Source organism: Schistocerca cancellata, chromosome 2, assembly GCF_023864275.1.
Source record: "Schistocerca cancellata isolate TAMUIC-IGC-003103 chromosome 2, iqSchCanc2.1, whole genome shotgun sequence".
In the NCBI taxonomy this organism is placed as follows: Eukaryota; Metazoa; Arthropoda; class Insecta; order Orthoptera; family Acrididae; genus Schistocerca; species Schistocerca cancellata.
The window spans coordinates 1,100,613,072-1,100,637,621 of NC_064627.1; the positions used below are offsets into that span (position 1 = coordinate 1,100,613,072).

The window sequence follows — 24,550 nt, forward strand, 5'->3', positions numbered from 1 at the left end:
GTTGCTTTGTAAGTCCGTATTGATGTGTGAACAGATGCTTTCCCATCTCTAGAATATTTATCCTATTCGAACTCATAATATGTTTAGTCATTCTGCAGGGAATCGACATTAAGGATGTTGGTCTGTACGTTTGGAAGCACGTTCATTTACCGTTCTTACGGGAATGTAAAAGAGGAACGTGCGCTTCTTTTTGGCTCTCTTGTAGCTGTGGGCTTTAGATATTTTGACTATCCAGCTTATCAACAACAGGAGCTGCTCCATAAAACAGAAAAAACAATTAACTAAGGCTTGCTAAAGCTTCAGGAAAATCGAGGTTCTACCCGCGGTCAAGCGTTTTCGCTTTAAAAACTATAACACGCTCAGATTTATGGAAGCTGCTTGATAATATCTCTGGCTGCCGTGTTTCTTTAAATTAAGTAACTGAGAAAGATGATGAAGAGAACTTCTGTTAAACAGAAATTAAAACAGAGTCGGTTATGCAGTGTCTTTAACTGCCCATTACTAAATAATGTAAATTAAATACATGTAAAAAACGGAAAACATCTGATAGACTTTTGCAAAAGCTACGACCTCGCCATTATGTCAACAAAATTCAAGAAACCAACACGAAAACTTACCACATGGAAATTCCCCAGCGGAAAGCAAGAACTACAAATCGACCACGTAATAGTGCAGAAAGACTCACAAAAAGAAATTTTGAACATAGACACCCGTAAAGGCTACTTCGACTCAGACCACCACCTACTACAGATCAGGATTCGTCTTTTGCCCAAGAAAAAGCTCCAGAAGAACAAAATTGTTAGACCAGATCCAGAATACGTTACTTTAAACCAGACACAAACATTACACTAAATTAAAATGGAGAAAACGACAGACTGGACACAACTTTCACGAAGAATCCGAGAGGCCATGAAACTAGCACAAGCACCACCCACACGGAAACACCGTTGGTGGAACCAAACATGTGACCAAGCTATTGACCAACGAATCAGTGCATGGAAAAAAATTTAGTAGCCATAAATCCCAAGAGAATTGGATAAACTTCTTGAAAACACAGAAGCAATCAAGCAAAATCATTCGCAGTGAAAAACGAGAGTATGACAAACGGCGACTGACAGAGATCGAATCGGACTTCATGAAGAACAATACAAGAAACTTCTACAGAACGTTCAGAGAAAATATGACTGGATATCAACCACCCAACTTGTGCTTCAGAAGACCGGATGGAACCCTCGAAACCAATACCATAAACAATTGTGACATTCTGGCAAATTAATTTGAAAAACTGCTCAACACGGACCCCCTCATGGAAAAAAATGATGACAGAAACGAGCACATACAATCCACATAGTGAGCCTCCAACTCTAGAAGAAGTTAAAGAAATAATAAAGTCACTCAAGAATCGTAGAGCACCAGGAGAAGATGGCATCATCGCGGAAATCTGGAAGTTACAAGACCCAGAACTCACCAAAGGCATCCACAGGATCTTGGAAGACATCTGGAAGACCATGACAATTCCTGACGACTGGTAAACTGCCCTGATACACCCACTACACAAAAAAGGTGACAAGACTGACCCGAACAACTACAGAGGAATATCCCTACTACCGGTCACATACAAGATCCTCTCTAAAGCTTTACTGAACAGACTAGAATGCCAGACCGACCACTTGATTGGGGAATACCAAGCAGGCTTCCGTAAAGGGCGGTCTTGTGCGGGACAAATTTGGAACCTGAAAATGATTTTACAGCACAAAAAGAACCTGATCATTACCTTTGTTGACTTCAAAAAGGCGTACGACTCTTTCGACCGGAAAACTCTCTTCAAAATTCTGGCAGAATACAAAGTAGACAACAAAACACGGGCTACCATAGAGCAAACTTTAACCAACATGACCTCCAAAGTAAAGTTCTGTGGGGAACTATCAGAGCCCTTTGAAATTCGCACAGGTGTCCGACAAGGCGATGGCCTCTCACCTCTCCTTTTCAATCTGGTGTTAGATAAGGTCATAAAAGAATTGGGAACATCACAACAGGGGATAACCTTAGGAAACCTACAGATTAAATGCCTGGCTTTTGCAGACGATTTGGCTATTGTCACGAAAGGTATAAAGGAAACAAAAGACGCTATTGAAAAACTTCACGAAATCGCTTCCAAAACTGGACTACAGATCTCTTACGAAGACACAGTTTATGAGCACAAAGAAATTCTCATCTCTGAACACAAAGTATGGCACGATTTACAAAACGGCAAACTTCAAATACCTCGGTGAAACACTACAAATGAGTGGACGTAACAGAGACTCAAACGAAGAAAGAAAGATTAAACTGGACAAGGCATACAAAGTAGTGTGGAATCATTACAACAAGAAGTCTATCTCACAAAAATCCAAATTACGCCATTACGACACGGTGGTGCTCCCCGAGGCACTATATGCAGCAGAGACCACACTAATCCTAGGGCATACACGTATCAGACAATTAGAAAAAGTAGAACGGAAAATACTTAAGAAAATATTTGGCGCAACTAACAACAATGGAATATGGATCAAGAAACCTACAGAGGAACTGTACAAACATACGGAGACAATCACAGAGAAGATTAGAAAACGCAGACTACAATTCTATGGACACCTATACAGACTGCCATCACATAGGCTGACCAAACAGATCTTTGACTGGGTAACGACTAGAAACAACAAATGGGTTGCAGAGGTAGAAAACGACCTGAACCAACTCAACATAACAGCAGACACAATAAACGACAGAATAAAGTTCAGAAACATCATTAAGAAAAGTAAACTACATGAGATACAATGTGACAAACGAACAGGCATAAAATGGACCGAAGAACGCAAGAAATATCACAGCCAGAAGATGAAAGAAATATGGGCAACCAAAAAGGCAATCAAGATGAAGCCGAAGACACAAAGCCGACAAGAAGCATGGACAGAGGACCGGAAACAGAAACACAGCGAGCGAATGAGGGAAGTTTGGGCAGCAAGGAAGGCAGCAAAAGGAACTGGCCATGTAGTTTAGTCCAAATGCGCTCTTTAAGGGCAAAACACCAATAATAATAATAATAAAGACATGTAAATTAATGACACAACTGTGTAGGAGGATACAGCTGGATATGGCCACCAGAAACATATCCAGAGCGAGTAAATACGTGAAGGTGATGTTTTCACTATGTTCTAGAGGACAACGTGGCAATATTGCTCACGTACGTAATTCATTTTTATCTGTTATAGCTGATGAATTATTTCACCTACTTTTCAATTTCTTTACTTTTTTCTGTGCCGTTGGGAAGAATATTGTAACAGCGAAGTCATAACATACACTCCTGGAAATTGAAATAAGAACACCGTGAATTCATTGTCCCAGGAAGGGGAAACTTTATTGACACATTCCTGGGGTCAGATACATCACATGATCACACTGACAGAACCACAGGCACATAGACACAGGCAACAGAGCATGCACAATGTCGGCACTAGTACAGTGTATATCCACCTTTCGCAGCAATGCAGGCTGCTATTCTCCCATGGAGACGATCGTAGAGATGCTGGATGTAGTCCTGAGGAACGGCTTGCCATGCCATTTCCACCTGGCGCCTCAGTTGGACCAGCGTTCGTGCTGGATGTGCAGACCGCGTGAGACGACGCTTCATCCAGTCCCAAACATGCTCAATGGGGGACAGATCCGGAGATCTTGCTGGCCAGGGTAGTTGACTTACACCTTCTAGAGCACGTTGGGTGGCACGGGATACATGCGGACGTGCATTGTCCTGTTGGAACAGCAAGTTTCCTTGCCGGTCTAGGAATGGTAGAACGATGGGTTCGATGACGGTTTGGATGTACCGTGCACTATTCAGTGTCCCCTCGACGATCACCAGTGGTGTACGGCCAGTGTAGGAGATCGCTACCCACACCATGATGCCGGGTGTTGGCCCTGTGTGCCTCGGTCGTATGCAGTCCTGATTGTGGCGCTCACCTGCACGGCGCCAAACACGCATACGACCATCATTGGCACCAAGGCAGAAGCGACTCTCATCGCTGAAGACGACACGTCTCCATTCGTCCCTCCATTCACACCTGTCGCGACACCACTGGAGGCGGGCTGCACGATGTTGGGGCGTGAGCGGAAGACGGCCTAACGGTGTGCGGGACCGTAGCCCAGCTTCATGGAGACGGTTGCGAATGGTCCTCGCCGATACCCCAGGAGCAACAGTGTCCCTAATTTGCTGGGAAGTGGCGGTGCGGTCCCCTACGGCACTGCGTAGGATCCTACGGTCTTGGCGTGCATCCGTGCGTCGCTGCGGTCCGGTCCCAGGTCGACGGGCACGTGCACCTTCCGCCGACCACTGGCGACGACATCGATGTACTGTGGAGACCTCACGCCCCACGTGTTGAGCAATTCGGCGGTACGTCCACCCGGCCTCCCGCATGCCCACTATACGCCCTCGCTCAAAGTCCGTCAACTGCACATACGGTTCACGTCCACGCTGTCGCGGCATGCTACCAGTGTTAAAGACTGCGATGGAGCTCCGTATGCCACGGCAAACTGGCTGACACTGACGGCGGCGGTGCACAAATGCTGCGCAGCCTGCGCCATTCGACGGCCAACACCGCGGTTCCTGGTGTGTCCGCTGTGCCGTGCGTGTGATCATTGCTTGTACAGCCCTCTCGCAGTGTCCGGAGCAAGTATGGTGGGTCTTACACACCGGTGTCAATGTGTTCTTTTTTCCATTTCCAGGAGTGTATATATGTAAAATTCAAGCAAATAGTAATCAGACGACATCTCCAAAAACCACTGTCTACCAGCACTAAATTTCTTCACACACTCAATTCGCCGGGAAAATTTTAAAATTCACATTGTCACCGATTCATGAGAAGTCCCACAACCGTCTGCACCGAGCGAGGTGGGCCGGCCGAAGTGGCCGTGCGGTTCTGGGCGCTGCAGTCTGGAACCGTGTGACCGCTACGGTCGCAGGTTCGAGTTCTGCCTCGGGCATGGATGTGTGTGATGTCCTTAGGTTAGTTAGGTTTAACTAGTTCTAAGTTCTAGGGGACTGATGACCTCAGAAGTTGAGTCCCATAGTGTTCACAGCCCTTTGAGCCCCGAGCGAGGTGGCACAGTGGACTCGCGTTTGGGTGGACGACGGTTCAAACCCGCGGCCGGCTATCCTGATTTAGGTTTTCCGTGATTTCCTAAATCGCTTCACGGAAATCCCGGGATATTTCCTCTGACAGGGCACGGCCGACTTCCTTCCCCAACCTTCCCTAACGCGATGGTCCGATGGCCTCGCTGTGTGGTCGCTTCTCTCAAATCAACCAACCAAACGTTTGCGGTTATGTTACCAAATGTAAGCAGACTCTTCAGTAAGATTCGAATCGTGTGCTCACCTGTGCTGTTGAAGCCCACTGGTCCGCGCTCTGTGAGAAAGCATTCTAGCAAAAACATCTCATCCTCTCTACGTTTCACTCCACCAGCGGATTCACGCAGATCACTTTTCAAATCGATTAATGTTCACCGAATGGCGTCTACGAAAACTGCAAAGTGATGCTTAGTTAGTATGCAAGATTTGTTTACAGATGAATCTTCGTTTACAAACCTTAGGCAAATCAATCTTTGCAAAATGCGATACTGGTCGGTTGAAAAGTCACGCTAGCTGTGAGAAGTGAATAAACAACTACGTTATGTTGTGAATCTTCAATGTGAGCTTCTCAAGACTCCCCATCTTTAGCCCGCCTTTATTTAAGGAATTCTAAATCAAAAGTATCTACAGTTAGTAAGTGCTGCCTTAGTTACTGTTAGACATCGCTAGGATCCGAATAGACGATTGGACAGTTTCTTAGAAGAATATTAGGAGATCGTTGGATAGGTATTTAGAGAAACAAAAACGGTTTACTGGCTCAACATACTTGGTATCTCTGGAATTTTAAATTAAAACTAGAAGTCTACAGGTAAACATCGATGAGTCCCACAGACATGAATGGTTCAAATGGCTCTGAGCACTACGGGACTTAACATCGATGGTCATGAGTCCCCTAGAACTTAGAACTACTTAAACCTAACTAACCTAAGGACATCACACAACACCCAGTCATCGCGAGGCAGAGAAACACAGACATGAATTGTCGCGTAAGATTGGCCCGTGCTGCGTTACGTGTAGACGAAATTCAGGGAGCAGTATTGTCTGTTGCAATCGCTTTATAGCACGTGTCAGTCCCCATGGTCAACAGTTTGAGTATTTTATATGACAGTCATAGAAAAAGATGGGAACTGGAGCTGGGTTACCTGTATGCATACAGTACAGTAGACGTTTATAGGACCACTTGTCCTGCTGGCGAGACAGTGGTTCGCGGCTGTGGCATATTGTTACTATTTGATCAAGATCCACAGGCCGTGGCGTTTATGGTCTCCTCAAAAGGTCTTTCCAATGCCACACAGGAAATTATAGTTGCATTTAAAAGAAAACTGTCATAATTTGAGAATTATAACTGTTAAAACTTACGTGCGCTTGTAGTTAAATTCATCAAATTGTAAGCAATAGCTTAGCGAAAACTATACTTTGATATTGGATATGCACTGGTAAAAGGGATTGCGGGAGCACGTGAATCAACGTCCGGCATGTTTAATGTACAGGGCTATTACAAATGATTGAAGCGATTTCATAAATTCACTGTAGCTCCATTCATTTACATATGGTCACGACACACTACATATACGTAGAAAAAACTCATAAAGTTTTGACGGTTGAAGCCGCACTTCAGGTTTCTGCCGCCAGAGCGCTCGAGAGCGCAGTGAGACAAAATGGCGACAGGAGCCGAGAAAGAGTATGTCGTGCTTGAAATGCACTCACATCAGTCAGTCATAACAGTGCAACGACACTTCAGGGCGAAGTTCAACAAAGATTCACCAACTGCTAACTCCATTCGGCGATGGTATGCGCAGTTTAAAGCTTCTGGATGCCTCTGTAAGGGGAAATCAACGGGTCGGCCTGCAGTGAGCGAAGAAACGGTTGAACGCGTGCGAGCAAGTTTCACGCGTAGCCCGCGGAAGTCGTCGTATAAAGCAAGCAGGGAGCTAAACGTACCACAGCCGACGGTTTGGAAAATCTTACGGAAGAGGCTAAAGCAGAAGCCTTACCGTTTACAATTGCTACAAGCCTTGACACCCGATGACAAAGTCAAACGCTTTGAATTTTCGGCGCGGTTGCAACAGCTCATGGAAGACGATGCGTTCAGTGCGAAACTTGTTTTCAGTGATGAAGCAACATTTTTTCTTAATGGTGAAGTGAACAGACACAATGTGCGAATCTGGGCGGTAGAGAATCCTCACGCATTCGTGCAGCAAATTCGCAATTCACCAAAAGTTAACGTGTTTTGTGCAATCTCACGGTTTAAAGTTTACGGCCCCTTTTTCTTCTGCGAAAAAAACGTTACAGGACACGTGTATCTGGACATGCTGGAAAATTGGCTCATACCACAACTGGAAACGACAGCGCCGACTTCATCTTTCAACAGGATGGTGCTACACCGCACTTCCATCATGATGTTCGGCATTTCTTAAACAGGAGATTGGAAAACTGATGGATCGATCGTGGTGGAGATCATGATCAGCAATTCATGTCATGGCCTCCACGCTCTCCCGACTTAACCCCATGCGATTTCTTTCTGTGGGGTTATGTGAAAGATTCAGTGTTTAAACCTCCTCTACCAAGAAACGTGCCAGAACTGCGAGCTCGCATCAACGATGCTTTCGAACTCATTGATGGGGACATGCTGCGCCGAGTGTGGGAGGAACTTGATTATCGGCTTGACGTCTGCCGAATGACTAAAGGGGCACATATCGAACATTTGTGAATGCCAAAAAAAAGCTTTTTGAGTTTTTGTATGTGTGTGCAAAGCATTGTGAAAATATCTCAAATAATAAAATTATTGTAGAGCTGTGAAATCGCTTCAATCATTTGTAATAGCCCTGTATTTTGACACAGAAGATACCCGTGATCTTAATGCACTGCTTGAGATCTTCGCTTTAAATTTATGCAACAGCTAAAACCATTCACCATCTGTTGCTTGTGTTATGCATTACTGTGTCAGGTGACCCCTCAGAAGGAAGTGAGCACCGGTAGCCTCGTGTTTTCTAGTGAATTACTCAAATGGCAGTCGTCATTTGTGGCCGTTATATTCAACCAAGCATAGGTAAGTTGATGTCTTAATGCGATGCAAGTTGCAAGGGCGGTCTGATTGATCCCGAAAAGGATGGACTTTCCGCCGTGTTGCTGCAGGTGCCAATGTCTCTCCGTTCTGTCATCAGTAGGCTGAGGACACGCTAGACGGTGAGAGGTCAGTACACAAGGCGAGCTGGACGAGGCCGCTGACGCACTACAATCCCACGTGAAGACCGATACCCGGCCGTCTATGCGTTGCGTCGTCGCACGGATACCGCCAGAGCAGTGTAAGACGATTTCAGAGGCCACTGGGGCGGCTGTGTCCGATCAGACTGCAACGAACAGGCTGTGTGAAAGGACCGTACTTCCCAGAAGTCTATTCCAGTACCCCGCATCACATGACAACATCTTGCAACTCGCCTTCAGCTCTGCCGTTCCCATGTCAATTGGCAACTTCGTCACTGGCGAGAAATGTTATTCGCAGATATTGTCTGACGCAAGGTGGCCGACGTTTTCGTGTGCGGAGACGCGCGGTGAGTGGTGCCTCCCAGAGAGCGTGATGTTGTGCGGAGGCACCAGTGTTGACAGCCATACAGATCTCGTCGTTTCCACCGTCGCCTTACCGCCACGGAGTACATCGAACGGATTCTGCTGGAACATGTGATCGATGCTGCATGCGCTGGAGGTTCTGAATCCCTTCTGATGCCTGAGACCATGTGGCAGGCGTCAGCAGGGATATCTTGCGAAGCCTACACATTGAAGTAATGGAATGACTGGTTCTAAAACCCATCGTGCGTATGTGGGACATACTTGACAGACGTGTTCGTGTCGTACTGTTCCAGCACAAACTCTCCAAGAACTCTCATAGGCTCTCTCCGAAGAATGGGGACAGACTTCATTTGGTGACCTTCGTAGACCTACACGGAGCATAACGTAGGTATACTCCGGAAGGGAATACAAGCTCTCGAAGTCCAATGAAAAGCACCCAGGAAGACGGGATGATTGATTTTTTTCATGCTGTTTTCGGCACTTGTTGGACGTTTGAATTATTTTTTATAAACGAGGAGGATGTAGTAATGTTTCGTGACGTGCTTGATATTTGAAAGACGAAGACATAATTTGGTAACACCCCCAGACCTCAATTATGTCTCCAGACGCCCAAATTTGTGTTCCCCTAGTTCTTCCCCTAAGATAAGGTGGGTAGATCACATAACTAATGAGGAGGTATTGAATAGGATTGGGGAGAAGAGAAGTTTGTGGCACAACTTGACTAGAAGAAGGGATCGGTTGGTAGGACATGTTCTGAGGCATCGAGGGATCACAAATTTAGCATTGGAGGGCAGCGTGGAGGGTAAAAATCGTAGAGGGAGACCAAGAGATCAATACACTAAGCAGATTCAGAAGGATGTAGGTTGCAGTAGGTACTGGGAGATGAAGAAGCTTGCACAGGATAGAGTAGCATGGAGAGCTGCATCAAACCAGTCTCAGGACTGAAGACCACAACAACAACAACAACAGTTCTTCCCCTAGTTGTTCTTACAAGGGAACCTCCCCATCGCACCCCCTCAGATTTAGTTATAAGTTGGCACAGTGGATAGGCCTGGAAAACCTGAATACAGATCAATCGGGAAAACAGGAAGAAGTTGTATGGAACTATGAAAAAAAAAAGCAAGATATACAAACTGAGTAGTCCATGAGAAGATAGGCAACATCAAGGGTAATGTAAGCGCAGGAGCGCCGTGGTCCCGTGGTTAGCGTGAGCAGCTGCGGAACGGAAGGTCTTTAGTTCAAGTCTTCCCTCGAGTGTAAAGTTTTAATTTTTTATTTTCAGACAATTATTATCTGTCCGTCCGATGCGATCACTTTTTTGGGAGTGATTATCACATCGACAAGAAAACCTAAATCGGGCAAGGTAGAAGAATCTTTTTACCCATTCGCCAAGTGTACAAGTTAGGTGGGTCGACAACATATTCCTGCCATGTGACGCACATGCCGTCACCAGTGTCGTATAGAATATACCAGACGTGCTTTCCTGTGGAGGAATTGGTTGAGCTATGACCTTGCGATTAAATGTTTTCGGTTCCCATTAGAGAGGCACGTCCTTTCGTCTACTAATCGCACGGTTTTGCGGTGCGGTCGCAAAACACAGACACTAAACTTGTTACAGTGAACAGAGACGTCAATGAACGAACGGACAGATCATAACTTTGCGAAAATAAAATTTTCACCCAAGGGAGAACTTGAACCAAGGACCTCTCGCTCCGCAGTTATTCACGCTAACCACGGGTCCACGGTACTCTCAATCAAACATTAACCTTGTATTGCTTATGTTACACATGGACTACTCAGTTTATATATTTTGCTTTTTTTTTCATAGTTCCACATAACTTCTTCCTGTTTCCTCGATTGATCTGTGTTCAGTTTTTCAAGGCCTATCCACTGTGCAAATGTATAAATAAATCTGAGGGGGGTGCGATGGGGAGGTTCCCTTGTTAGCAGTGTATTCTGGGTGGCCTGTCTGAACTACATCTTCGTGTGTAAACAATTACGGAACAAATGCTTGGGCTGCAATTCATTTATTTGGTTGTGTTAAGCTGTGCGAATACGATAAATGATCAACTCGTAGTGGCACTAGAGTAGCGTAGCGGTGCGAACACCAGAGGACAGGCGCCTGCGGGTGAACTCACCAGCTGGTCTGGGCAGACGGCGGAGACTCGCGACACGGCCCGCTCGCGCTCCTCGGCGTCGGCTGCTATCCTCACCAGCGACACCTGTAGCAAAAAAGGCGACAACGTCTTTAGGTTAGCCGCAGACCTGACTGTTTTGTAGCAAAATGGGCTACAGCGGTATCCGATCTCCCAAGATACACTCCTGCTAGGAATTGTGTCGATGACATGTCGGTGTTGTATGGTGGTGGAGTTCTCAAGGAAGCTCGCATTTCTGGACAGTGTTCCGAATTCTACTCGACTTTTCGTGTTTAGTAACTTTCCTTTAATTTACGTCTCTAGTCACAATCTTTTCCCACCCCCGCCCACTGCCGCGCCTGTATTCCCACGTCCCACCCGGTCTCCACCTCTCCACCCTCCTTACCCTCTCCCAAGGTGGCTTCCGCCAGCTCCCCCTCCCTGATGATGTCCTCCTCCCCTCCATCTACCCCTCCTACCAACTTTGATCCTCCCTCCCTCTTCCTGTATCTGTTCCTTTGGGCACCCTTCATCCCTCCCTCCCCCCTTCTCCCCACTTCTCCCCCGGGCCTCCCCTCCCCTGTCCTTCTACTCCTCCTCCCCTCTCCTCAGCCATTGGCATCTCTGTTCTCCCCTCTCCACCCACCCTCACCCTGCTTCCCCTCTTGGCAGGTCCCCGGACTCGCACACGCTACGTGGACTTTCGCGCGCCGGAGATCATCGCCATCTGTGTCTCGTGTGTGTGACGTCGTTTCGTGTTTTTAGTGTCCGCCGTCACGCTTCTCCGTTCACTTGTGCCATCGGATTCATCAGTGTTCTGTGCGCCGTGTCAACGTGTTTTCAGTGTCTTTCTCGTCGAGTGTGAACGGCTCCGTGTTTTTTGTGTGACTGTGACCACTGTTTTTTGCCCGTCACTATGTTCATTTCATTCTCCGTTTTTTGTACTGTGATTGTCAACTCTCTGGCTGAAGAGCGGCGTAGCATGCCACTGCCAGCCTACCTGTTGTGTTCAGGTGTTAAAATAACAATAAAGTAAAAAAAAAACACAATCTTTTTATTTAACAGATTAACGGTTTCGGTCTTGAATGACTATCATCAGATCTGCAGCAAAAATGGGAAAAATATACACTCGCAAACTGTATACAGCTTAAGAACAATACGTACACCATAATGAAAAGTAGTACCGACAAAATTCACATTTGTGCGCTTTAAATATGAGGAGGCATACCTGTTTCACAAAAACAAAGCTCTAATGTACTGCAGCCATAGTGGCATCGTCAAACGTTAAATACGGAATCAGCACCAGTATCGTCAAATACATATAAATTACATCACATGCACGAGTCATGTTGTCAGTAGTACTACTGTTTAGAAGAAGCTGCCGTACAGTAGCCACAAGATGTTTGTGTTGTACGTTCACCAGATGTCGCTAATGTCGCCATAGACTTGTTTTCAGTAACTAATTGACACAGCGAAAATAAAGGGGGATACAATAGTTGAAGTCTGTAATAAGCTTATAAAGTATAAAAGGCATTACAATAATAAAAATCAATAAAAAGAAGAACACGACAAAAGTAATATTGTTGAAAAGAGGAAGAGTTAAAAAAAACAGTGGTTGACATGTGCTCTAGTGCCAATATTCTAGATAATGACATAAATATTAAACACCGTTGATAGTGCACCGGGTAATATTAAACAACATAAAGCAAATCGCTAAAGGACCCAAAATGAAAGAAAACGAAGTGCTGCACGTCATCAGCGCCCTCTGTTAGTGCTAACGCCAGAATTCCGCACAGGCGTGAAGTGGTTGGAGGAACGTGACCGGCACAGGGCCCCTCGTACCCTGCGGTGCTCCGTTGCAAGAAAAGAATGATAAAAATCCGTAACAGTGGATCATCCAACTTATCTGATTAATGCAGTGTATGAAATGAATAAAGAAGGAAATGCGTAAAATGTATGAAAACGAAGTAAATATGTGATGCACTCAATACTAGGAGAACTTACCAACACACTATATATAACAGAGGCGTGCAGTGATTAGAATATTCGTAATTTGCTCGCGGCTAAGAAACGCCGGGACTGGCGCCAGACATGCACCCGTTTAAATACTACCCTACCTATCAACTCGTCCAAGTTCTGGTCAGCCTTCTGTCGCCTTACCGGAACTAAACCCTCCCCCTACTATCCTCTTCTCCATGATGACCATCCCTTCCCTGACACCCTCAGTAAGGCCAATCACTTTGCCTCCTACCTCTCCGATGTATTTTCCATCCCTGATGATCCCCAGTTCGATTACTCCCTCTTCCCGGATATCCGCGATCGAACTGACACCTCTGTCCCTCCCCTCGCTCCTGGTTTCCAGTACTTGGACAACATTGCACACACGGAACTCAATGCCCCTATCACTACACAGGATCTCATTGCTACACTCCGCACAAAACGCACCACCGCTCCTGGTCACGATCATGTCACCTACCGTCACCTTCGTGAAGCTCCTGTCTCTTTCCTCTCCACCCTGGCCAGGATCTACAATGTAGTTCTGTCCACCGGTTACTACCCCGACCTGTGGGAAACCTCCCGTATCCTGATGTACCTTAAATCTGGCAAACCGCCGTCCGCCGTCTCCTCCTACCATCCCATCAGCCTTACCTCAGTCTTCAGCAAGGTCCTGGAATCTATCCTCACCCGACGCATCCACCAGCATCTCTGCCAGCACCGCCTCCTTCCCGTTACCCAGTGTGGCTTTCGGCCGTCCTTCTCTTCTGACGACCTTCTCCTTCACCTCACTCATCTCCTTTCTGACCAGCTTAATTCCCGTCGCTCCGCAATCTTCCTCTCCCTGGACCTCGAACGTGCTTCTGACCGTGTATGGCATTCCAAACCTTCGCCCTTCCCATCAACTACGTCCGACTGATCGGCTCCTTTCTCTCCCGCCATCCTTCCTATGTCACCCTCCATAACACAGATTCCTACACCTTTTTCTCCTCTGCCAGGTGCCCCAAGGCTCCGTCCTCTCCCCCCTTCTATACCTTTTGTACACGGCGGACATGCCGCAGCCGTCACCCCCCGTCCACCTTCTCCAGTTTGCCAATGACACCGCCTTCCTTGCCCTTGCCCCCACCCTGCAGCGCTCCCAACACCTTCTCCAATCCCATCTTGACCGGTTCACCACTTGGTGCAACCAGTGGTTGCTCAAGGTCAATCCCTCCAAAACCCAGGCGATCATAGTACGCAAAACCACCCCTTCCTTCCGCCTCCTTGATTTCTATCTCACCATCTATGGCCGTCCTATTGCCCTCACTCCCACCCTTAAGTACCTTGGCGTCACCCTCGACCGTCGCCTCTCCTGGACTCCCCACCTCCGGACAATCCAAGCCAAGGCACGCTCCCACCTCAGTCTCCTCAAGCTCCTCTCCGGCCGTACGTGGGGTCTGGACCCCTCCACCATTCTCCACACCTATAAATCCCTCATCCGCCCTATCCTTTGTTATGCCCATCCGGCTTGGATCTCTGCCCCCCCTACCTTTTACAAATCCCTCCAAATCCTTGAACGCCATGCTCTCCGCCTCGCCTATCGCATCCATCTCCCCTCCCCCACGCGGATCCTCTACAATCTCATCCCCTTCCCCCACCTTCTCCTTTTCCTTGAAAGGATATGGATCCTGTACACCTCCCATAAACTCGATCCTCCTCACCCGCTTGTCTCCCTGATCCTCTCCCACCCCCGCCCACTGCCACGCCTGTATTCCAACGTCCCACCCGGTCTCCATCTGGAGCCTCCTTACCCTCTCCCAAGGTGGCTTCCGCCAGCTCCCCCTCCCTGATGATGTCCTCCTCCCTTCCATTTACCCCTCCTATCAACTTTGATCTTCCCCCACTTCCTGTTTCCTTTCCTTTAGGCACCCTCCCTCCCTTCTCTTTCCTTTTTCCCCCATCTCCCTTCCTCCACCCCTCTTCCCCCGGGCTTCCCTTCCCCCTTCCTCCCTCCCCCACTCTCCCCTGCCCATGGCATCTCTGTTCTCCCCTCTCCCTCTCCCACTCCCCTTCCTCCTCCTCCTCTCTTGGCAGGTCCCCGGACTCGCACACGCTCAGTGAACATTCGCGCGCCGGAGATCATCGCCATCAGTGTCTCGTGTGTGTGCCTTCGTCTGTGTTTAGTGTTCTTTCGTCGTCACGCCTCCACTATTCACGTGTGCCATCGCAGTCATCAGTGTTATGTGCGCCGTGTCAACAAGTGTTAGGGTTTTTTTTCGTCCAGCGTGAACGGCTCCATGTTTCTTGTTTTTGTATCTACATTTTTGCCCGCCGTTTTTATTACATTGTTTGTGTCACCTATCTGTCATCTTATTGTACCACTTAAAGCTGAAGAGCGGCGTAATACGCTGCTGACAGCCCATCTTGTATGAGGTGCTTAAAATTACAACAAAGAAGAAAAAAAAAAGTGATTAGATCTCCCACCGCCCCTCCTATGTTACCATCCATAATGCCAATTCCCACACCTTCTAACCCTCTGCAGGTGTGCCCCAGGGCTCTCCTCTCCTCTCCTCTCCTCTCCTCTCCTCTCCTCTCCTCTCCTCTCCTCTCCTCTCCTCTCCTCTCCTCTCCTCTCCTCTACCTCCTGTACACTGCAGATATGCCCCAAACCCCCTGCCCTCCAGTACACCTCTTGCAATATGCTGATGACACCGCATTCCTCGCCCTCGCTCCTACCCTCCACCGGTCCCAACGCCTTCTCCAGAATCACCTTCACCGTTTTGCTGCATGGTGTAACCAGTGGCTCCTGAAACTCAACCCTTCCAAGACCCAGGCCATCATCGTAGGTCGTACCACTCGCTCCTTCCGGCTCCTGGATTTCTCCCTTACTGTCTGCGCCCATCCTGTCCGCCTCACCCCCACCCTCACCTACCTTGGCCTCACCATTGACCGCCACCTCACTTGGATCCCTCATCTCCGCTCCATCCAATCCAAAGCCCACAACCGCCTCCGACTCATCAAACTCCTCTCTGGCCGGACATGGGGGTTGCACCACTCTACCATCCTCCACACCTACAAATCCTTAATCCGTCCCATCCTCTGTTATGCCAGTCCTGCCTGGATATCTGCCCCCCCCCCAAATTCTATAAGTCCCTCCAGATCCTTGAGCGTCATGCACTCTGCCTCGCCTTCCGTATATGCCTCCTATCCCCCACGCGGATCCTCTATGATCTCATTCCTTTCCCCCATCTGCTCCTATTCCTCGAACATATCCGCATCCTCTACACCTCCCGCCGTCTTGAACCCCCTCACCCCCTGGTTGCTCCTCTCCTCTCCCATCCCCGCCCCCTGCCACGTCTTCACCGTTGTGTCCCCCCTACTCTCCATCTCTACACCCTACATCTCCTTTCCCGAGGTGGCTGCCATCAACTCCCCCTCCCGGATGATGCCCTCTCCCTCCATTTATCCTGCCTATCAACTCTGATCCTCAACCCCTCCTTTCCTCCGTCCTTTCCCTGGGGTCCCTCTTCCTCCCCCCCTTCCATCCTGTGTTTTCACCTCGCCTACCCTCTCCCTATCTCCTTTCTCTCCCCTCCCCCCGAGTCCTTTTGTACTCCCCTCCTCTGCCTTCCCCACTCCCTGGTACGTCTGCTCAGCACCCCCTCCCTCTTATGTATCCTCATCTTCCACTGGCTCCTTTCCGCCCTCCCCCTTCACTTTTCCTCTCCTTCCCCCCCTTTTTTTCCGTCATCTGACCAGTTTCCCCCCACCTGCTCTCGGGTGTGGTATTTTATATTTGTGCCAATTTTTTAGTGTAGTGTTTAAGTGAGTGTTCAGTGTTGTGCGTCTTTCCACAATGTTGCGAACAGAAATAATGCTGTCGCTGGGTGTGCTTTTTATATCTCAGAACCCAGACTGTAGCCATGTTTTTTAATTGTCTGTCTATTATTTTTCTGCTTCCTGTATATTTTATTAGCATCATCCACCCTGTGTTTTATATTTTAAGCTCCAGAATTTTCTGCCATTTTACCTTTAAGTCACCGATTTTATCGCCAACTGTTATTGTTTTTTTTTATTATCTTCATCTTTTTAGGCCGGCCGAAGTGGCCGTGCGGTTAAAGGCGCTGCAGTCTGGAACCGCAAGACCGCTACAGTCGCAGGTTCGAATCCTGCCTCGGGCATGGATGTTTGTGATGTCCTTAGGTTAGTTAGGTTTAACTAGTTCTAAGTTCTAGGGGACTGATGACCTCAGACGTTAAGACCCATAGAGCTCAGAGCCATTTGAACCTTTTAGGAAGTGGTTTAAATTTAAGCTTAGTTCCTGCAGGGAATCATGTAACTCCCTTAGAAAGTAGCTTTTTGAGATTATCTGCAATACTCCTCCCTGATACCTTACACGGGAGAGATTGAGTCAATAATTTAATCTCTAACGTCTACGGACTCTCGCGATGATGAGGGGCAACCAGTAGAATACTTAAGTACTGTTCTGTGTTTGTTAGCCCAATACTTAGGCATATCTGTAACTTTTAGGATTAAAGTACTCAGTAATGAAGCAATTTTATAAACAAAAGTAGAAAGGGATAATGCAGGTATTTTTAGACCTATTTATATGCCTTCGGTGTGTGCTAAAGTTATTGGAAAGGCTGTATGTACAAGGATAAGTCATTATTTCAGTTCACATAATTTGCTATCAAATGTACAGTCAGGTGTTCCAAGTGGTTTTACGAACTACTTAAATGCTATATTCTCTTTTCTCTGTGAGGCTTTGAAAGAAGTAAATGAAAGGTTTCGAATGTTAGGCGTTTTCTTTGATTTAACTAAGGTGTGGGAATGCGGTGGTCACAAAATATTACTGCAGAAGTTGGACCATTATGGGATAAGGTGAGTAGCTCACATTTAGTTCACCTCTTACCTTAAGAAGGGACAGCAGAAAGTCATTCTTTGTAGTATTGAAAATGAGTACAGCATGCAGTCCCAACGGCGCACAGTTAAGTGAGGGTGCCCCAGGGGTCAGTACTGGAGCCACTACTGTTTCTTATTTGTATAAATGATATACCCTCAAGTATTACAAGTGATTCAAAAATATTTGTGTTTGCTGATGACACCAGAATGGTAGTGAATGATCTTGTGTTGCAATACTGACACATCAAATAGCGCAGTACAAGACGTAAGTTCACAGCTTGTAGAAAATAAACTGATGCTAAATCACAGTAAGACTCAGTTCCTATAGTTTTCAACACACACTTCGACAAAAACAGACATTTTGATTACACAGAATAGGCATATAATTAGTGAGTCTGATCAGTTCAAATTTCTAGGCGTTCAGATAGATAGCAAGCAGTCGTGGAAAGCTCATGTTCAGGCTCTTGTTCAAAAACTGAATGCTATTTTATTTGCCTTTCGATCAGTACATGAAATTAGTGATAGTTCAACACGAAATGTTTACTTTGCATATTTTCATTCGCTAATGACGTGTGCTATTATTTCTGGTATACATTTTCTGATTCAAAAAGGATATTTTTGGCTCAGAAACGGGCGGTTCGAGCAGTGTGCGGTATAAGTTTTCGAACCTCTTGCTGACCCCCGTTCAGTAGACTTGGAATTCTGACATCGGCCTCTCGACACACATTTTCTTTAATGTCATTTTTTGTTAAAAATACTAGCTTATTCCCGTAATCAGGTTTCACTCAGTTAACTCTAGACGGAAATCCAGTCTGTACTTGCAACGCACCCTCTTGACTCCAGTGTATAAAGGAGTGCAGTATTCTGCTGCACACATTTTCGATAAGCTGCCACAACAATTGAAAAATATTAGTAGTAATCGACACACTTTCAAGTCCAAACTGAAGAGTTTCCTCATGGCACAGTACTTAAGTTCTGTCGAGGAACTGCTAGAAGAACTAAAAAATTAAGATGATTCCTGGCTGCATAAGACTGGTATACGTTCCATTCTATCTATTAACACTCGTCTGTTATAATTTCATGTACTGATTCGTTCCACGACCATGGAGATTTTCTCCTCAATTAGGTCCTACTGAACATGACCTAGAAATTAAAAAAAAAATTAAAATGAAATTTTGAGTCGAGCTTCGTCATAAGCAAGGAAACATAAATTTATCACTGCGAACCCGAAACAATACGGCAGACTATGGAGTGATGCCAAGCCACCTTGCCTCCGAAGAAAAAGTTGAAAGCCGCACCCTCAACCGGCAAAGTTATGGCGATGGTCTTCTGAGACTCTGCAGAAGTTATTCTGTTTGATATCTTTCCTTATGGTGCAGCGATCAACTATGAAGAGTAAAAGCCTCAGGGAATTGAAGAAACGACTTCAGCGTGTCCGTCGTCACAAAAATGCAAGCGAACTTGTTCTTCTCCATGACAACGTAATGCCTCACACAAGTCCGCGCACTCGAGACAGGTTCAGAAAACTTCATTGGACTGTTCTTCCTCATCCATCCCAAAGTCCGGATCTCGTGTCCTCCAATTTCAATTTCTTTGTCCCAATGAAAGATGCACTTCTCGGGAAGCAGTACGTAGATGATAGGGAGGTTATTGATGAAGCAAGACGATGGCTCTGACGTCTACTACTAGAATACAGGCCCCTCCCAGTTAGGTGGCGTAAGGCCCTCAGATTTAAACGAAGATTATATTGAAAAACAGGGTTTTCTAGCCAGAAGAGTGGGGAATAGTACGGACTGTTGGAGTCCTGAGAAGAACCAACCTGCTTTCGGAAAATGTTTTGCATTGCTTAACACTCTTCGTATAGATTCCTTCACTTTTAAAGTGTAGCGGAATCTCTCAGCCTTCTGAAATCTTTTCCACTGATGTGGGAAAATTCATCGGATAGCGATATACACACATACAAATGGTGGCAGTATCGAGTACCTAAGGTATATAAGGGCCGTGGATTGGTGGAGCTGTCATTTGAACTCAGTTGATTCATGTCAAAAGGCTTCTGACATGAATGTGGTCGCACGGCGGGAATTAGCAGACTTTGATCGCGGAATGATTGTTGGAGGTAGACGCTTGAGACATTTTGGGGAATTCAATATTGAGAGCTGCACAGTGTCAAGAGTGTGGAGAGAATACCAAATTTCAGGCATTACCTGACTCCACGATCAACACAGTGGCTCACGATATTCACTTCTCGAACGAGAGCAGCGGCGTCTAAGTAGAGTTGTCAGTGCTGACAGTCAAACAATACTGCGTGAAACAATCCTAGAAGTAAATGTGGGACGTACGATGACCGTATCCGTTATGACAGTGAGGCGAAAGTGGACAGTAACGAGCTATGGCAGCAAATGAAGACGCGAGTGTCTTTGCTAACAGTGCGACATCGCCTGCAGCACTCCTCCTGAGCTCGTGATCATATCGGTTGCAAGCAGACGACTAGAAAATTGTGGACTGGTCAGATGAGTTTGTGGCCTGGTCAGATGAGTGAGTTGGTAAGCGCGGACGGTAGGGTTCGAGTGTGGCGCAGACCCCACCAAATCATGCAACCTAGTTATGAATAAGATACTGTGCAAATTGGTAGTGACCCCAAAGAAGTGTGGGCTGTGTTTATGTGCCGTGGACTGGGACATCTCTGGTAAGACTGAACCGATCATTGACTGGTAATGATTATGTTAGGCTACTTGGAGACCATTTTGCAACCAACTTCATGTTCCCAAACAACGATGGAATTTTTATGTACGACAATGAGCCGTGTTACCGAACCGCAGTTGTTCGGAAATGATTTGAAGAACATTCTGGACAGTTCGAGCGAATGATCTGGCCACCATGATCACCCGTCATGAATCCCATCGAACATTCATGGAACATAAATGCACAGGGTCATGCACGGGCGACACTTTTGCAACTATAGACGGCTATGCATGTGGCTCAGTACTTCTACAAGGGACTTCCAACGAGTTGTTCAGTCCATGCCACGTCGAATTACTGCAGTAGGCCGGGCAAAAGGAGGACCGACACGATAATGCGAGGTTCAAAATGGTTCAAATGGCTCTGAGCACTATGGGACTCAACTTCTGAGGTCATCAGTCCACTAGAACTTAGAACTACTTAAACCTAACTAACCTAAGGACATCACACACACCCATGCCCGCGGCAGGATTCGAACCTGCGATCATAGCAGCAGCGCGGTTCCGGACTGTAGCGCCTAGAACCGCTCGGCCACGCGGCCGGCCATTCGGAGGTTCCCATAACTTTTGTCACCTCGGTGAATGTCTCTCTTTGTTCTAAAAATTAATTTCATGCCTCTTCATAAATCAAGGAATTCAGATACAATCGATTGGTCGCATATGGAAACAGATGGTCCAGTTCCTTGTTAAGGAAAGAAGTGAATAAATTGAAAGACAAAAACCTAACTGAATATACCTTCTGGCAACCACAATCGTCTGCGAGGCAGATTGCTCCCCATGGACTACGGTGTGCTAATGTCAACTGTCACGCAAAAGAATAACGTGATGAAATGAGTCATTAGTGTTGATTCTTTCGAAAAGTATTTATAATCTCAATAAGAAAAGGTGTCCATCTGTCTACTGCAATAAAATATCGGTCCAGTTTGACCTTGACTATTATTAAATTTCTGTCACACCCATAGCGCGACTTTTCTGACAAAAATATATGCGCAAGGCTCCCCCCGTCGGAGGTTCGAGTCCTCCCTCGGGCACTGGTGTGTGTGGTGTCGTTAGCGTAAGTTACTTTAAGTTAGATTAAGTAGTCTGTAAGCCTAGGGACCGATGACCTCAGCAGTTTGGTCCCAGAGGAACTTACCACAAGTTTCCAAAATTTCCGAAAATATATCAAGAGGAAAGAAAGGATGTAATAATTACGGATGATGAACACTCTAACCCAATGACGTATTCACCAAACAATGACCGCGAGGAATGAGGACGAAGAGGAACAGTCGTAACCTTACAAATCATTGATAAAAAGAAATGACCGCGATGCCCACACAGTGATTTCTCTGACCCTGCCACAGGGCACAGGATGTCAAACATGCAACGGCCACAACTAATTGGGTCCTTAAAAAGGCTTGAAACACCCAATGAAAAGTATCGCGACTAAGGAATTTAACTAAGTCAAAACCATAAGCCAACTGAGTGACTGATAACTCTCATTCCCGACCGCCTGACGTGCAGATTCTCACCACGATTTACGCTGTAGGACAGAGTAGTACGAGGTGCATTCAAGTTCTAAGGCCTCCGATTTTTTTTTTCTAATTAACTACTCACCCGAAATCGATGAAACTGGCGTTACTTCTCGACGTAATCGCCCTGCAGACGTACACACTTTTCACAACGCTGACGCCATGATTCCATGGCAGCGGCGAAGGCTTCTTTAGGAGTCTGTTTTGACCACTGGAAAATCGCTGAGGTAATAGCAGCACGGCTGGTGAATGTGCGGCCACGGAGAGTGTGTTTCATTGTTGGAAAAAGCCAAAAGTCACTAGGAGCCAGGTCAGGTGAGTAGGGAGCATGAGGAATCACTTCAAAGTTGTTATCACGAAGAAACTGTTGCGTAACGTTAGCTCGATGTGCGGGTGCGTTGTCTTTGGTGAAACAGCACACGCGCAGCCCTTCCCGGATGTTTTTGTTGCAGTGCAGGAAGGAATTTGTTCTTCAAAACATTTTCGTAGGATGCACCTGTTACCGTAGTGCCCTTTGGAACCCAATGGGTAAGGATTACGCCCTCGCTGTCCCAGAACATGGACACCATCATTTTTTCAGCACTGGCGGTTACCCTAAATCTTTTTGGTGGCGGTGAATCTGTGTGCTTCCATTGAGCTGACTGGCGCTTTGTTTCTGGATTGAAAAATGGCATCCACGTCTCATCCATTGTCACAACCGACGAAAAGATAGTCCCATTCATGCTGTCGTTGCGCGTCAACATTGCTTGGCAACATGCCACACGGACAGCCCTGTGGTCGTCTGTCAGCATTCGTGGAACCCACCTGGATGACAATTTTCGCATTTTCAGGTCATCATGCAGGATTGTGTGCACAGAACCCACAGAAATGCCAACTCTGGAGGCGATCTGTTCAACAGTCATACGGCGATCCCCCAAAACAATTCTCTCCACTTTCTCGATCATGTCGTCAGACCGGCTTGTGCGAGCCCGAGGTTGTTTCAGTTTGTTGTCACACGATGTTCTGCCTTCATTAAACTGTCGCACCCACGAACGCACTTTCGACACATCCATAACTCCTTCACCACATGTCTCCTTCAACTGTCGATGAATTTCAATTGGTTTCACACCACGCAAATTCAGAAAACGAATGATTGCACGCTGTTCAAGTAAGGAAAACGTCGCCATTTTAAGTATTTAGAACAGTTCTCATTCTCGCCGCTGGCGGTAAAATTCCATCTGCCGTACGGTGCTGCCTTCTCTGGGACGTATTGACAATGAACGTGGCCTCATTTTAAAACAATGCGCATGTTTCTATCTCTTTCCCGTCCGGAGAAAAAAATCGGAGGCCTTAGAACTTGAATGCACCTCGTATGGACGATTGCTGAGAGATTATCTGTTACCTCCGGTGGTTGGCGCCCTACCTAAACAATAACCATGGCCGCTTACCTACCATGCACGGGCCCCACTCACCCTCGGCTTCAGTTCTCTTAGAAACGGAACCAATTTGTGGGGACTACCCTGCAGTCACTGAATCTCGCCTGTCCCTTCCTTAGCTCGTTATGCGACAAAGTCATGCAGCTACAGAAAATTTTCACTTGGAAAAGCTACCCAGTGTGGAGAGAATGCTGAAGCTGGAAATGATGACTTAATCCTGAAGCTGCTCATAATCAGTAACGATATATTTAATTTGTGCTATAAATTCTTATAAGCGAAACTTGACTTAAAGGATCACATCAAGTCAAGAGTCAGTCCAGAACAGACTGGCGTGTTCCAAAATAGAGTCTTCTCCTTTCGTAGCAATTTTTTTTCTTCATTACGACCTTTCTCCAATTAGGAATGCGTGAGTTGTATTTAAAGCACATATAAAATAATCGGTCAAAGCATTAATTTTCCACTAGACCACTTGGTAGGACGACTGGTTACATGAGAAATGAGTAAATTTTCGCATGATCAGCGAGGAAATGTATACGTGGCACATACTAAACAGAAGAAGGGACAGGATTATCGTGCAAGTCTGTAAGTGGGCTGCTTCTGTGTTGGCAGTGCTGTGTAGCGCTTTGCATTGGATCTCTGACTGCCCTTTCTTTGTAAGAGACTATGTGGCTGATTGGACTCGTTGTTGGAAGTTAGTCGCCAGCAGTGATGGAAGTACTGTTGGGCAGTTGGAAGTGAACAGCCAGCAGTGATGGATGTTAAATGAGAGAAGTTAGCATTGAAGTGGGTAGGGATCTGAAGTGTTAGCGTGGGCTAACGATCTGGAGTTGTTCGACTAGGAGAGTGGAAGTTATTCATGATTATATGTCTTTGTACTGGATGTCAATGACGATTTATATTCGTGTTTGAATTGGATGTCACATTATTAAGGTAAAAAATACATTATTTGGTTTGCAACGAAATCTTTCCTTTGCTAACCACATGCCTATTAGTTGTTAGTGACTTTAGTAGCTAGAATCTTTTATTTAGCTGGCAGTATTGACGCTCGCTGTATTGCAGTAGTTCGCATAATGAAGATTTTTGTGAGGTAAGTGCTTAATGAAACGTATAGGTTATTGTTAAGATTTATTTTTAAGCAGGGCCATTCTTT

At 46.4% G+C, this 24,550-nt stretch overlaps 1 protein-coding gene across 1 annotated transcript in view; it reads right to left on the reverse strand.

Annotated features, from left to right (window-relative positions):
* The window catches only part of LOC126161254 (reversion-inducing cysteine-rich protein with Kazal motifs-like), a 480,526-nt gene that overhangs the window by 261,115 nt on the left and 194,861 nt on the right, over positions 1-24,550 (reverse strand). Inside the window, exon 3 of the mRNA XM_049916994.1 lies at positions 10,864-10,947. Within this exon, the coding sequence (XP_049772951.1) occupies positions 10,864-10,947 (84 nt within the window). The remainder of the gene's footprint in view (positions 1-10,863; positions 10,948-24,550) is intronic.